Consider the following 17,003-nt stretch of genomic DNA (forward strand, 5'->3'; position numbering starts at 1 on the left):
CATCATCACCTTTACTTAAAAAAAACAACAACAACAAAAAAAACACAGTAAGGGTGTGTATACTGCTTTTTAATACATGGTACAGTGGTACCTAAACTTACGAACATCTCTACAAACGGAATATTCAGGTTACGACGCACCTCTACTGGAAAGTATTGCCTTGTTACCAAAGAAATTTCAGGCTATGAGAAGAAAAAATATAGTATTGGCTGCTACTCGCAGCTCCTTGGCTAAGAGGAACCTCTACTGTATGTGTACAGTGGTATGAAAAAGTATCTGAACCTTTTGGAATTTCTCAAATTTCTGCAGAAAAATCACCAATAAATTTGAGCTGATCTTTGTCAAAATCACACAGATGTAAAAACAGTGTCTGCTTTCACTAAAACCACCAAACATTTATAGGTTTTTGAGGATAGCATGCAACCAGTGACAGCGGGGGGAAAATAAGTAAGTGAACCCTCTGCCTATGGAGACTTAAAGAGCGATTGAAATCAATTTTTACCAAACAAACTAAGCACCTGCGTCCGAGATAAAAATACCTGGATGAGCACTAACTACCTTCTACTTAACCCTGAAAAGACAGAAGTCCTTATAATAGGCCCAAAAAGTGTGAGAGACTCTTTAGCTGCCCAGATAGTCACTCTGGACAATGTAAGTGTAACCTTCAGCACCACAGTTAAAAACCTTGGAGTTTTATTCGACCCTGACTTATCGTTTAAAGCTCACATTAAACAAACCTGCATAACGGCCTTCTTTCACCTGCTCAACATAGCCAAAATTAAGAAATATTTTATCTAAAAGTGATGCAGAAAAATTAATTCACGCGTTCGTTACATCGAAATTGGATTACTGTAACTCCCTACTTGCAGCTTGTCCTAAAAGTTCTCTAAAAGGTCTTCAGCTTGTCCAAAACGCAGCAGCAAGACTTTTAACAGGAACCAATAGAAGAGAGCACATCACCCCTGTGCTCCAGGCCCTTCACTGGCTTCCAGTCGAGTTTAGAATTCAATTTAAAATCCTCCTTCTTACATTTAAGACCATTAATGGGTTGGGACCATCTTATCTCACCGATGCTCTGGTTCCATACCGCCCCAACAGAACACTCCGCTCTCAGAATGCAGGTCTACTGGTAGTTCCCAGGGTTTCTAAAAGTACTGTCCTAGCCAGCGCCTTTAGCCACCAAGCCCGTTTTATGGAATCAGCTTCCAGCTAATATTAAAGAAGCCGAAACAGTCTGCACATTTAAGATTAGATTAAAAACGTTCCTATTCAACAAAGCTTATGGTCAGGACTCAAAGTTTAGTCTAAGCTGCACTAGAAGCTATAAAGCTGGGGGAAGTACAGCCACTGTGTTCTATCTCCTTTTTCTCACTCTACCTACCACTTATCTTACTTTATTTCTATGAGGGGCTATTTTTCAGCTGCAGCCTCCTGACTGTCCGGACCCCTGGCTGGATGGACGTCCTCGTTGCTATCCCCGTCTCATCTGGCTAGATGGACCTCATCTTGTTCCTTTATTCCACTGCATCTTTACGGACTGTAACTTCGCCTACTAATTCCCATTAGCAGTCCTGGGGGTTCCTGTCTATCCGTCCTGGGAGTGGAGCTCTCCTGACTGTGGTACTCCCCAAGGTTTCTCATTTTTCTCAGTTTTTCCTTGCTGACATGGAGGGTCTAAGGATGGGGGATACCCAGGATTTGAATTTATTTATTCATCTTTGTTGCTTCATTTGCTGTTTCTGATTGTGTATCATATTGCCTCTGCAAAGCCCTTTGAGACAACGTTGTTGTGATCCAGGGCTATACAAATAAAATTGAATTGAATTGAATTCAAACAATTTAGGTCAGGTGTGTGCCCAATCGCTGATGAGTGGTTTTAAACCTGCCCTGCCCACTATAAAACACACACCTGGTAAGAATTGTCCTGATGAGATGCATTGTTTGATGTGCATCATGGCTAGGTCAAAAGAGCTGTCTGAAGACCTGCTATCAAGGATTGTTGATTTGTATAAAGCTGGGAGAGGATACAACACCATCTGTAAAAGTCTGGATGTTCATCAATCGACAGTCAGAGAAGTTGTCTACAAATTGAGAGAGTTTGGCACTGTTGCTTCACTCCCAATGAGTGGCCATCCACCAAAGATGACGCCAAGAGTTCAGCGCAGAATACTCAGAGAGGTCAAAAAGAACCCTAGAGTGTCTGCTAAAGACTTACAGAAATCACCGGCACAGTCCAATATTTCTGTGCACACATCAACTATATCTAAACCTATGACCAAGAATGGTGGCCATGGGAGGACTCCACTGAGAAGCCACTGCTGTCTAAAACAAACATTGTTGCTCGTTTAATGTTTGTAAAAAGGCACTTGGACACTTTACAGAAATTTTTGCAAAATATTTTGTGGACTGATGAAAGCAAAGTTGAATTGTTTGGGACTAACACACTACGTCATGTGTTTAGGAAAAATGGAACAGCTCACCATCATCAACACCTCATCCCCATCATGAAGCATGGTGGAGGGAGCATCGTGACCTGGGGCTGTTTTGCTGCCTCAGGGCCTGGACAACTTGCACTCATTAATGGAAGAATGAATTCAAAAGTTTATCAGGATGTTTTGTTGGAAAACCTGAGGTCGTCTGTCAGACATTTGATGCTAAAAAGAGGATGGATGCTGCAACAAGACAATAAACCAAAACACAGAGGTAAAGCAACCTAATGGTTACAGAAGAACAAAATACATGTTCTGGAGTCCCCAAGTCAAAGTCCAGACTTGAACCCCATTGAGATACTGTACTGTGACATGACCTAAAGATATCGATTCATGCCAGACATCCCAGGAATCTGACTGAACTACAGCAGTTTTGTAGAGAAGAATGGGCCAAGATTAGTCCTGATTGATGTGCCAGACTGATCTGCAGCTACAGGAAGCGCCTGGTTGAAGTTATTGCTGCCAAAGGGTGGGGGCCACAAAATATTAAATAAGGATAGTGAAAAGTGATAGTTCACTTACTCATTTTCCCCCTTCTTTCATTGCTTGCATACTATCCTCACTAAAATATGAAAACCTTAAAAATGTTTGGCTGGTTTTAGTTAAATCATACACTGTTTTTTCATCTGTGTCATTTTGACAAAGATCAGATCACATTTAATGCTGATTTTATGCAGAAATGTGAGAAATTCCAAAAGGTTCAGATACTTTTTCATACCATTGTATATGTGTGTATCCCACCGTCCTCTTATTTATTTTTCATTTTTTTAAAGCCATCATCTGTTCCGACAGCTTTACATGAGTGTATTAACTTTTATTTTTTACCCAATTCTTTGTTTTTTACATTATGCACAACTGTCATTTTATGTTTATTGTGCAAGAATATATGGAGCCCCCAAAGGGACATCGACAGAAAAACAAAACAAAAACAAAAAAAAAAAAACAATCTGGTGCGCACAAGAAACAATCTGGAGCGCACCATCTTGTAAACATTAGCATTATATAGATTTTACGCTAGCAGACTTTTGTTATGCAAGTTAACCAATTGTTGTCAACATTAGCATTGTATAGGATTTTCCATTTAAGCTAGCGGACTTTTTCTATGCAAGTTAGCCAAATGTTGTCAACATTAGCATTATATAGCATTTAAGCTAGCGGACTTTTGCAATGCAAGTTAGCCAATTGTTGTCAACATTAGGATAATATAGCATTTAAGCTAGCGGACTTTTGCTATGCAAGTTAGCCAATTGCAACAATGCAACAATTAGCGAACAAGACTCCGGTGTCATAAAGTCGCGTAAGTCAAGTACATAGTAACCCGAGGACAACCCTTACAAACAACACTATAACAGGGAAATAAAATGGCTACATAATTTAAACCATATAAAAACCATAATCTGGTATTCATAAACAAGACAGCATTTGTATTTTTACATCAAACCAGATTAAATTATGTACATTATTTACAACAACTCAAAACACAGTATTGTGAAAAAGTTTGCCCATCTCAAATAATTTATTTTAACTGCAAAGCAAGTGCTAAAATATCCAGGCACTGTAATTAATTTCTTAAAGGGATCCACGGATAGAAAGACTTGTAGTTCTTCAAAGAGGTTATCATAAAATAATAAAATAATTTGATATTGAAACCCCTCTTAATGTTTTCATTGTTATACAATTTGTAAAATTAGTTTAACTAGCAGGCTGCCATTGTTGTTGATGTCGCTGGGCGGTGACGTCACATGGTTACGCTGTCGGGCTTCCAGAGTATGACTCTAGCGACATAAACATTAGCGGTGTGCCAGTACATCAATAATTAGATTCATCGAGATTCGACATGTGACGATTCAATTACGATTCATAAATGTTCAAAAAAAGGAGATGTTCCCTAATAACTTAATGACAGCAGCTGCTAGCGGAACGAAATTCAAGACATGCCTGCCGCCCCGGACACCTTAAGGGATGCACAAGGTTAGGATGGCTGCAGCGGAAGTTACTGAGCGAGAGATTTACTCCTGTGCAAAAGACTCGAAAATGAATTTGTGGATGAGACAGGCAAAAACTGGGCGGTCACGCTTTGAGTCCTCCTCTGTGCGCAAGTTATTTTTTAGAGCGAGAAGGGAAGAGAGATAGTTCGTTGCTCCTTGCCTTTCAGTTGTCCAGCAGTAGGTTCAAATCGTGTTAATTGGAAAATGTCCCTAGTGTGTTGCTCCTGTAAGGCTCGTGTGCGTCTATAAGAGGTGAGTACACGAACCCTCTTGTACTGTTCAGCCTTTGTTGTTGTTTTTGGTATGTCACTAGTTTGGGCCGAGCGCTATGCTAATTAGCGAATTCGCTAACGTGTATTTCCAACTCTTCACAAGCTTTTCACACACTGTTGCTGGTATTTTGGCCCATTCATTCATGCAGATCTCCTCTAGAGCAGTCATGTTTTGGGGCTGTCGTTGGGCAGCACGGACTTTCAACTCCCTCCTCACCACGTGGCGTCAAAATGATAACAAGAACGGTGAGCAAAAATCCCGGAACCACACGGGGGGACCTAGTGAATGACCTACAGAGAGCTGGGACCACAGTAACAAAGGCTACTATCAGTAACACAATGCGCCACCAGGGACTCAAATCCTGCGCTGCCAGACGTGTCCCCCTGCTGAAGAAAGTACAAGTCCAGGCCCATCTGCAGTTCGCTAGAGAGCATTTGGATGATCCAGAGGAGGACTGGGAGAATGTGTTATCGTCAGATGAAACCAAAATAGAACTTTCTGGTAGAAACACAGGTTCTCGTGTTTGGAGGAAAAAGAATACTGAATTGCACCATACCCACTGTGAAGCATGGGGGTGGAAACATCATGCTTTGTGGCTGTTTTTCTGCAAAGGGACCAGGACGACTGATCTGTGTAAAGCAAAGAATGAATGGGGCCATGTATCGAGAGATTTTGAGTGAAAATCTCCTTCCATCAGCAAGGGCATTGAAGATGAGACGTGGCTGGGTCTTTCAGCATGACAATGATCCCAAACACACAGCCAGGGCAACAAAGGAGTGGCTTTGTAAGAAGCATTTCAAGGTCCTGGAGTGGCCTAGCCAGTCTCCAGATCTCAACCCCATAGAAAATCTGTGGAGGGAGTTGAAAGTCTGTGTTGCCCAACGAAAGCCCCAAAACATCACTGCTCTAGAGGAGATCTGCATGGACGAATGGGTCAAAATACCACCAACAGTGTGTGAAAAGCTTGTGAAGAGTTACACAAAACGTTTGCCCTCCGTTATTGCCAACAAAAGGTACATAACAAAGTATTGAGATGAACTATTGGTATCGACCAAAGACTTATTTTCCACCATGATTTGCAAATAAATTCTTTAAAAATCAAACAATGTGATTTTCCTTTTTTTTTTGTCACATTCTGTCTCTCTTGGTTGAGGTTTACCCATGTTGACAATTACAGGCCTCTCTAATATTTTCAAGTGGGAGAACCTGCGCAATTAGTCGTTGACTAAATACTTATTTGGTTAAATGTAGCCTTATTTATAAAGGCTTTTTCTTTGTTTCCAGAAAATGTGGAATTCATTCCACCAGGGTAAATTTGATTGTATTGTTGAGAGAAATAAGTACTGCCTTTGAAACAGCTTAAGTTTTTGCACCTTATTGTGAAAAACAGCAGCTTAAAGTTAGCTTTGTGTTGTACAGGCATGTGGATAAATAGGTAATGCATTTGAAATAGTTAAGGTTTTTGCATTTTCTTGTGTAAAAAAAAAAAAAAAAAAAAGCTTTAGGGCAGCTTTTTGTTGTATGGGCATGTTTCCATCGTTCCTGTTGAATCATTAAGATATTCTAAATAAATAATGGACATGAATTTCTTTGGCTACTTTATTGAGGCATCAATAATAGTGATAATCGTGATCATCGTCAATACTGTGATCACCGTTCAAAGATCGAATCGTAGCATCCTGAATCGTAATCGAATCGAATCGTGGGGTACCTTATATGGCACACCCCTAATAAACATGTCATCTGTTCAACCCTTTCAATTTGAACCCAAAAGGAACTTTAATGAGCATGTCAGCACTGTCGATATTTCACAAAACGAGCAGTAAAAGCAAATTGAACAGGAAAGACGGGATGTGTGACAGTGACAAACTACGTCATCTCCCCGGGCGTCCATTGCGCGCATAAAACATGGTGCCCTCCGTAGGTCAAAATGTACTAAATATTATTAGAAACATGTAAAATATTGTCATTAATTTAAAAATCTATAATATATTTTAGTAAAAGAACAATTGTGGCTTATTAGAGCCGATAGGTCTTTATGTCCGAGGTTCCCTTTAATTCTGCTGTGGCTACAATTTTCCAAACACTTTTCCTACAAGTAGATGCAAGGCACATGTCAAATTGGCCCTTCTTTGAATTTAATTATTATCACTTTATGACTCATAAATTGGATTGACTTGATGGGAAAAACAATTTAGGCAGTGAAATATATATTGTTTATATTTCATCAGTGCTTATAAAATTGAATGACTGGTAAAGGCATTAAAAACGCAGTTCTGAGCATAGGTTGCATTAAAAAGTCTGTTCCTGAAGCTAAACACGTACAGTATCAGTCTGTTTTCTAAATACTCGTTAATATTGAGTAATTGGTTCACAGAAAACCTTGGAGCTCCTGGGAAATTCTGGATTGCAATCACTTGGCAACAGAGACATACAGTATATTAAAACAATCATGCTATGACTGTTATACAAAACAATAACAGAAGTGTTCAAAATATGAAAAACAAGGCTCATATAGAGAGCTACTGTAAACGGCACCATGTGTTGCAAATTTGTGATTTTCCTTTAAGTATTGTTTATACAAAAATAATATGTATGAATAATATACAAAGATAAAAATGATGATTTGTGATTATTTTGAATGGAAAATGGACACAACACGCCACACATATGCTGACAAAAAGAATGGCATGTATTTGACACAAGAGTATTTGCCACAGCTACGTATCATCTTAACACTATTGGTATAAAAATAATTGGCTTTGACTGTTTTTATTTGCTTTAACTTGACAGTTTTACCAATTAAAACACATAAACTACAGAATTTAACATTTCAGAATGATTCCTGCACCTTCACTTTACAATCTCTTTATTAAATTCATAAGCGGAGTTTAGGGGGGTTCCAGGCCCTCCTGGTGGCCGAAAAGTGTCATTGCATGTAATTGACTTTCCTATATATATATACATATAAATGTTGTAAAGCAAGAAAACAAGCAACAAAAATGAATGAAATGAACAAAAAACAATATTTTTATAATGGGTCATAATGATTTTTCGAACAGATCATGTGATGAGCACCTTAGATGGTCATTTGCTTTGCATATTATTTAAAAAAAAAAAAAATTAGGGGAGAACAATTTTATTTTTCAAATGATTTTTTTTCTTTGTTTGAAAATATTTTTTTTTGATTGAAGCAACTTTTTGATTTCTACACAAATGTCACACAAAAAGGATTACTAAAATCAAACTTTTTTATTGAAAAATTAAGTGTTCAAATGCAAATATTGGAGTCTAAAAAACATTTTTTCGCATTCAAAAACTTTTATTCTATGATCGAAATTTTTCCTTTTTTGATTGAAGTGATTTTTCTTTTGAAAATATATATTTTTTGTTTGAAGCAACTTATTTTTTGATTGAATAATAAGGACAAAAAATGTCCTAGCCAAAACGTGGCTCAAACGCAAAACAACATTACTTCAATCAAAAAAGTTGCTTCAACCAAGTTTTTTTTCACTTCAATAAAAAAAGCAACAACAACAAAAAAGCTTTCAAATGCATTTTTTTGAGTTTCAAATTAATTTTTGCATTCAAACACATTTTTTTTTTTTTTTATTGAAGTGACTTTTTTTTTTTTTAATTGAAAATATATTTTTTGATTGAAGCAACTTTTTTAGGGGATCGAATTATGAAGATACAAATCTACCTTCATATGGCTCTGTCCATGGGATTCAATTTTTGACTGGGGTAACTACATGGGCACAACACCGGCGGGCGTACCATATTCAATGGATGACGATATTGGTGAAAAGTCTAGCTGTCCAAGCAGCCTGATTTAGAATTCCCCTCAAGAATGATGAAACAAAAAACGCTAATTTTCAACTTATTATTATAAATATTCTTGTAAGTTAATTTTATTGCTGACACTGCGTTTTGGGGTCATCAATATGTTGTGCCCCGCTGCCCCAAAATTCAAACTCCGCCTATGATTAAAGTCATTCATTCATTTAACTCAGTGTCTCCCAACTTTAAAGAGCCAAGGCACCTTTTTTGTGTATATGTATATATTACAAAATAATAATAATTTTTAAAAAAATAATAAAAAAACATCCTACGGCACACCCTCAAAAATTTCATAAAAGTATTAATACTGAAATAATGATCTGGTCTAACTAAATGATGCTCGCACACTGTATACAGTGGGGCAAATAAGTATTTAGTCAACCGCTAATTGTGCAAGTTCTCCCACTTGAAAATATTAGAGAGGCCTGTAATTGTCAACATGGGTAAACCTCAACCATGAGAGACAGAATGTGTAAAAAAAGCTCAGAAAATCACATTGTTTGATTTTTAAACAATTTATTTGCAAATCATGGTGGAAAATAAGTATTTGGTACAAACCAAAAGTTCATCTCAATACTTTGTTTTGTACCCTTTGTTGGCAATAACAGAGGCCAAACGTTTTCTGTCACTCTTCACAAGCTTTTCACACACTGTTGCTGGTATTTTGGCCCATTCCTCCATGAAGATCTCCTCTAGAGCAGTGATGTTTTGGGGCTGTCGTTGAGCAACACGGACTTTCAACTCCCTCCTCACCCCGTGGCGTCAAAATGATAACGAGAACAGTGAGCAAAAATCCCAGAACCACACAGGGGGACCTAGTGAATGACCAACAGAGAGCTGGGACCACAGTAACAAAGGGTACTATCAGTAACACAATGCGCCGCCAGGGACTCAAATCCTGCACTGCCAGACATGTCCCCCAGCTGAAGAAAGTACACGTCCAGGCCCATCTGCGGTTCGCTAGAAAGCATTTGGATGATCCAGAAGAGTACTGGGAGAATGTGTTATGGTCAGATGAAACCAAATTAGAACTTTTTGGTAGAAACACAGGTTCTCGTGTTTGGAGGAGAAAGAATAGAACATCCAAAGAACACCATACCCACTGTGAAGCATGGGGGTGGAAACATCATGCTTAGGGGCTATTTCTGCAAAGGGACAAGGACGACTGATCTGTGTAAAGGAAAGAATGAATGGGGCCATGTATCGAGAGATTTTGAGTGAAAATCTCCTTCCATCAGCAAGGGCATTGAAGATGAGACGTGGCTGGGTCTTTCAGCATGACAATGATCCCAAACACATAGCCAGGGCAACCAGAGGCGTAGCAAGGGTCCCCAGGCAGCAAGCAACATGGGACCCTTCGAGCGTGTGCAAGTAAGGGGGACAGTTGGAGCAATAGAAGAAACAATAGCAACACAAAAATACCACCATCGGATGCGGAAGTATATATATTTGTGTGAAATCAGCAGTCAGATTGGCCCTACGACCCACTAAATTCAAATTATTCAGTAAAAACCACTGATTGGTGGACTACCGACTGAAATGAGTACTAAATTTGCTAATAAAATTGTTTAGGATTATTTTTAAATGCATATATGTTATATTTTTCTTATAGAGTATTCGACGAGGAATACGATAGACCCATTAATAGACTTTTTTGGAAAAATCCCTATTTCTTTAAGTAGTCACGTGAATAATGCGGTGGTGAGTGAAAATCAACGTAAAACAACTCGGCAGGGACTTTCCAGAGAGTAGTTGGTGAGTCACTCTTTAAACAATCATGTGATAATAATAGCTTATTGGACTTTCTTAAAAATGTATAATCTACGTGACATGGTTAATACTGAGTGGGATTGATAACAGAATCGTTAGATAATACGCAAAATGATTCCATGGTATTGAAACTCTCCCTACACATGTTGCTGTGACAGTGCAGTAAAACTGCGTTTGCTAAATCTGTTGGCCCTATTGCGGCCCCTGCTGGCTGGGGGCCCTAGTCAATTGGCTGGTTTGCCTAATGGGACGTGGCGCCTCTGAGGGCAACAAAGGAGTGGCTTTGTAAGAAGCATTTCAAGGTCCTGGAGTGGCCTAGCCAGTCTCCAGATCTCAACCCCATAGAAAATCTGTGGAGGGAGTTGAAAGTCTGTGTTGCCCAACGACAGCCCCAAAACATCACTGCTCTAGAGGATATCTGCATGAAGGAATGGGTCAAAATACCAGCAACAGTGTGTGAAAAGCTTGTGAAGAGTTACAGGAAACGTTTGGCCTCCGTTATTGCCAACATAGGGTACATAACAAAGTATTGAGATGAACTTTTGATATTGACCAAATACCTATTTTCCACCATGATTTGCAAATAAATTCTTTAAAAATCAAACAATGTGATTTTCTGTTTTTTTTTTTCTTCCACATTCTGTCTCTCATGGTTGAGGTTTACCCATGTTGACAATTACAGGCCTCTCTGATATTTTCAAGTGGGAGAACTTGCACAATTAGTGGTTGACTAAATACTTATTTGCCCAACTGTATTTGAGAACAAAGATATATTTGTAATTGACTTATCTGCCGTCACTGATCATTCACTTCAATCAGTCAATGGCAGCAAATAGTTCATAAATAAAAAAAATTCATGAATGTTTTTGGAATGTGGGAATAAGCTTGACTCTCTCGACAGATGTTCAAACTCCTAGTGCACGCGCTGTCTGGAAATATTTAAATAGGCATTATATATCAGATGTGTAAAGCAAATTTGTTTGAATCAGTTTTATAAAAAAATGTTGCTGTAAAATCCAGTTTCGTATACCCACTTTGTTTATAAATGTCATAAGAGGAACGTATATCAAAAAAAACAACAACAAAAAACATGATAAAAATGGAAGGAAGAATGCAACCTTTTGATGTTTCCAGATGGAGAGGGGCAAAACATTCCTGCACTGAGTTCCTATTATCAGTCACTGTCCAGCTCCTGGTGTTCTGACGTTGGACTTTCTCGGGCTGGGAGCACATCATAGTGACAGGGGATATGGCTGTTTTTTGGTAGATCATATGGGTCCTGGCCTGGCTGCATACAGTCATTACCTTGTCCAGTGCCATGAACAGTGCTTACAGTGGGCTCTGATGACAGAAACATCACATTAAACAACTACATTATCTATTATAGTGTATACAAGAGTGACAAAAGTGCTATTTTGATATCAAACAAAAGAAGCGCTGAAAAAAACTAACACTTCGGCAAATATACAGTGGTATGAAAAAGTATCTGATGCTTGGAATTTCTCATATATCTGTATAAAATCACCATCAAATGTGATCTTTGTCAAAATCACACAGATGAAAAAACAGTGTCTGCTTTAACTAAAACCACCATTTATAGGTTTTCATATTTTCATGAGGATAGTATGCAAACAATGACAGAAGGGGAAAAAATAAGTAAGTGAACCCACTGCCTAAGTAGACTAAAAAGAGCAATTGAAGCCATTTTTTACCAAACAATTCAAGTCAAGTGTGTGCCAAATCACTGATGAGTGGTTTAAAGCTGCCCTGCCCATGTTAAAACACACACCTGGTAAGAATTGTCTCGATGAGAAGCATTGTCTCGGTCAAAAGAGCTGTCTGAAGACCTGCTAAGACTGTTGATTTGTATAAAGCTGGGAAAGGGTACAAAACCATCTCTAAAAGTCTGGATGTTCACCAATGGACACTTTTGGACAGTCACAGAAGTTGTCTACAAATGGAGAGAGTTTGGCACTGTTGCTGTGGAGTGGCTGTCCACCAAAGATGACGCAAACAGTTCAGCGCAGAATACTTGGAGAGGTAAAAAAGAACCCCAGAGTGTCTGCTAAAGACTTACAGAAATCACTGGCACAGTCCAATGTCTATGTACACAGATCAACTATATGTTAAACTATTGCCAAGAATGGTGTTCATGGGAGGATTCCACGGAGGAAGCCTCTGGCCTTTAAAAAAAATAGGACTGTCAAACGATTAAAATTTTTAATCACGTTAATTACAGCTTAAAAATTAATTAATCGTAATTAATCGCAATTCAAGCCATCTATAAAATATGCCATATTTTTCTGTAAATTATTGTTGGAATGAAAAGATAAGACACAAGATGGATATATACATTCAACATACGGTGCATTATACTGTATTTGTTTATGATAACAATAAATCAACAAGATGGCATTAACATTATTAACATTCTGTTAAAGCGATCCATGGATAGAAAGACTTGTAGTTCTTCAAAGATAAACGTTAATACAAGTTATAGAAATTGTGTATTAAAACCCCTCTTAATGTTTTCGTTTTAATAAAATTTGTAAAATTTTCAATCAAAAAATAAACTAGTAGCCCGCCATTGTTGATGTCAATAATTACGCAATGCCCACGGGTGCTGAAGCCCATAAAATCAGTTGCACCCAAGCGCCAGCAGAGGGCAACAAAACTCCAAAAAACACAAGTAACAAGTGGACATTGCACTTTGCTGTCATTTTAATCTGTTTGAGCGGGGCATGTGCGTTAATTGTGTCAAATATTTTAACGTGATTAATTAATTACCGCCCGTTAACGCGATAATTTTGACAGCTCTAAAAAAAACACATTGTTGCTCGTTTAATGTTCGCAAAAAAGGCACTTGGACACTCCACAGAAATGATATTTTGAAGAATATTTTGCGGACTGATGAAACCAAAGTTGAATTGTTTGGGAGTAACACACAACATCATGTGTGGAGGAAAAATGGAACAGCTCACCAACATCAACACCTCATCCCCACCGTGAAGCATGGTGGAGGGAGTATCATGATTTGGGGCTGTTTTGCTGCCTCAGGGCCTGGACAACTTTCAATCATTAACGGAAGAATGTATTCAAGGGTTTACCAGGATGTTTTGCAGGAAACCTGAGGCCGTCTATCAGACAGTTGGATCTAACAAGAGGATGGATGCTGCAACAAGACAATGATCCAAAACACAGAAGTAAATCAACTTCAGAATGGTTTCAAAAGAACAAAATACACATTCTGAGTGGCCAAATCAAAGTCCAGACTTGAACCCCATTGAGATGATGTGGCATGACTAAAGACAGCAATTCATGGCAGACATCCCAGGAATCTGACTGAACTACAGAAGTTTTGGAGAGAAGAATGGGCCAAGATCGATGTGCCAGACTGATCTGCAGGTACAGGAAGCGTCTGGTTGAAGTTATTGTTGCCAACGGGGAGGGCACAAAATATCAAATGTGATGGTTCACTTACTTATTTTTCCCCTTTCTGTCATTGATTGCATACTATCCTCATTAAAATATGAAAACCTATACATGTTTGGGTGGTTTTAGTTGAAGAAGACACTGTTTTTTTCATCTGTATGATTTTGACAAAGATCCGATCACATTTGATGGTGATTTTAAGCAGAAATGTGAGAAATTCCGAAAGGTTCAGACACTTTTTCATACCACTGTAGTTGCCATTTTTCTATTTTAGTACATAACTGACCATTGGCCATTTAATAATCTGTGGAAAAAAAACATGCGTTATTAAAATACAACCTTGAGCAAATGCAGAATGCATATAGCCTTAACTGCGATACACTCAACCATATTTTCACAAAAGTTTATTATAATCATAATTTCAGCCTTAGCCTACTGTTCTAAAAACCTTGACCATCATAGCCCGTTTCTAATATTGCAACTGGTAATGACAAACGGTAGCTCACCAATTTCATAGACATTCCTGTTATTGGTTAGATTGCTGCCGTTCGCAATTTCAGCATAAGGTGAATCCCTTCTGGCAGGTGACTTCATTTCTACGTAGCCGCATTCAGTGTTTTTCGTTGTCAGTAATGGGGGGTCCTTGATGGTGGCATATGGATTTTCAGAACTGTTCAGTGAGCTGGAACTTCCATGATACGGAATGCCTTTTACCAGATCTGTACAATTCAACAAAGCAGCCAATGTTAAAAAAAAAGAAAAATATTGAAATGGAAAAACTTATCATTTCTAACCTTTACCTCGCAAAGATTTCCCCATGCATCTTCTGTCTACTCCGTAGGCTCCTAGTTTGCAGGAGGAACCCAAATTCAGTGAATGAAGGAAGCACTGACTACTTTGTCGTTCGGACAAACATAATTTTCAAATTTTAGCTAACCACAATCATAGACTTCAAAAAGCTATTGACCTGACACCTCGTCATTCTTTGCGCAACGCCTCATCAATAGGGGCCGAGCTTCATTTAGTAATAGCCGAAGACGGCACACGCTCATGTCGGATTTAAACTTGGATTTAAGGTAAATATTATATTTTTCGTACCATGTATGCGTGATTGAAGCATTTATTCGCAGGAATTTTCTTCTTTGTTTACACATGGAACGACTAGCCTCATAGCTGGAAATAATTACGTGAAATAAATGCTACCTGCATGGTATCTTTTCTTTTAACCAGGAATCGAGACTGCTTTGCGTCAATATCTAGGAAGAACTTGGGGATTTAAGCATTTCTTCATAAGAATTTTCAACAGAAAAGCTCTGTTTACATAAGGCACCCGCTAGCCTCATTCGCTAACACAGTAGCATGGTTTTTCGTCAATATACGTACAATAAACGCTAACTTCACAGTTTCTCTGCTTTTAACCAAGAATCGAGACTGTTTTGCGTCCATATCTATGAAGAATTCAGGGATTTAAGCATTGATTCACAAGAATTTTTACCAGAAAAGCTCTGTTTACATATGGCGCTAGCCTCATTCGCTAGTATAGTAGCATGGTACTTCGTCAATACACATAAAATTAATGCTAACTTCATGGTTTCTTTGCTTTTAACCAAGAATCGAGACTGTTTTACGTCCAAATCAAGGAAGAATTCGGGGATTTAAGCATTTATTCACCAGAATTTTTGCCAGAAAAGCTCCTTTTACATCAGGTGCCCGCTAGCCTCATTCGCTAACACAGTAGCATCGTTCTTCGTCAATATACGTAAAATAAACGCTAACTTTACAGTTTTTTTTTGCTTTTAACCAAGAGTCGAGACTGTTTTACGTCCATATCGATGAAAAATCCGGGGATTTAAGCATTTATTCACAAGAATTTTCCCCAAAAAAGCTCTGTTGACATAAGGCACCCGCTAGCCTCATTCGCTAACATAGTAGCATGGTATTTCGTCAATATACGTACAATAAACGCTAACTTTACAGTTTCTCTGCTTTTGACCAAGAATCGAGACTGTTTTGCGTCCATATCTATGAAGAATTCGGGGATTTAAAGAGCATATGACACCAGAAAAAAAGTCTTAAATGGCATTATTATGTGAATTAGAATCATATTTTGAGACGATTCGACTATATACAACAATTTAGCAAAGCGCAGATGACGAGAAATTAGTCTTTTAATCTTTTTTAGCCACGCCTACCATTATAGGGCTTTAGCGTCCCCAACCGGTGGATGACGTCAGCGGTAGACTAGGCTCATCGGTTTTACTATTCAGCCCATTGAGGGGGAATTATTCAGAACGAGGAAAACGCGACGAAGAGAGCTGCAAAATGTCATTGTTTCAGTCTCTCTACTCCCAATATTTTTACAGGATATTCTTTTTATCCAAGTATTTTTCCCCAATAGCTATATAAATGTTTTGAGAAGGACGAGTCAGCCCGTCGAGGGGGAACTATTCACAATGAGGAAAACGCGACAAAGAGAGCGGCAAAATGTCATTGTTTCTGTCTCTTTACTTCAATATTTTTACAGGATATTCTTTTTACCCAAGTACTTTCCCCAATTGCTAAATAAATGGCATGGTCATGACAAATAACAATCTTGTGCTAAATGGAATATAAAATAATAAAAATCCATTTATTCAAGACGAAATGGCAAAATTACTCCATAATGGTCAAAACAGTCGACTTCACCTTTACTGTCACACCTCCCGAACGATATTTTATGAACACCTAAATCGGACATATGTAATTTCCCTTCCCAGGCTTCGGAGAATGTAAACAGACCAGAAGGAGTGACAGCTAGCCGACATGCTAACCCGAACCGAGGGATGTTTCAAAGTCTTCGAAGTGGAAAATCACACATAACTAGCCTGGATTATTTGACATGACGACCCGGTTGTCGAGTTTCTTTGCGGATCGGCAAACCGCCCGGCGGAGAGCAATTTACAGTTCGTTCCCTGGAGGAGGGTGGCTGGAGTTGTTGTGTAGCTAACGCGCTAACAGCTAACTGCTAATGAGCATGAGGATAGCTTTTTACATGCCTATCAATGATCAAACGTAAGTAGCCCTTTATTTAAAGGAATTTTATAGTGTTTACTTTGTAATCACTGTATTCGTATTTGACATAATACAAAACAAGATGTTTACTCACTTCCTTGTAAGTCCAATGGTCCCACAGTAAATATCCACGGTGAATGGGAACCTTTTGAAACTCCAA

General features: G+C 38.5%; 1 protein-coding gene across 3 annotated transcripts in view; it reads right to left on the reverse strand.

The window, feature by feature from the left end:
* Positions 1–11,111: 11,111 nt before the first annotated feature.
* Positions 11,112–17,003, reverse strand: part of megf10 (multiple EGF-like-domains 10) — a 115,005-nt gene continuing 109,113 nt past the window's right edge. For all 3 annotated transcript variants that reach the window (XM_057819765.1, XM_057819764.1, XM_057819763.1), the window contains exons 24-26: positions 14,593–14,637; positions 14,299–14,511; positions 11,112–11,701 (exon numbers count right to left, since the gene is read on the reverse strand). In XM_057819765.1, the coding sequence (XP_057675748.1) occupies positions 11,535–11,701; positions 14,299–14,511; positions 14,593–14,637 (425 nt within the window). In that variant the 3' untranslated portion in view covers positions 11,112–11,534. The remainder of the gene's footprint in view (positions 11,702–14,298; positions 14,512–14,592; positions 14,638–17,003) is intronic.

This window comes from Corythoichthys intestinalis, chromosome 17, assembly GCF_030265065.1.
Source record: "Corythoichthys intestinalis isolate RoL2023-P3 chromosome 17, ASM3026506v1, whole genome shotgun sequence".
NCBI lineage: Eukaryota > Metazoa > Chordata > Actinopteri > Syngnathiformes > Syngnathidae > Corythoichthys > Corythoichthys intestinalis.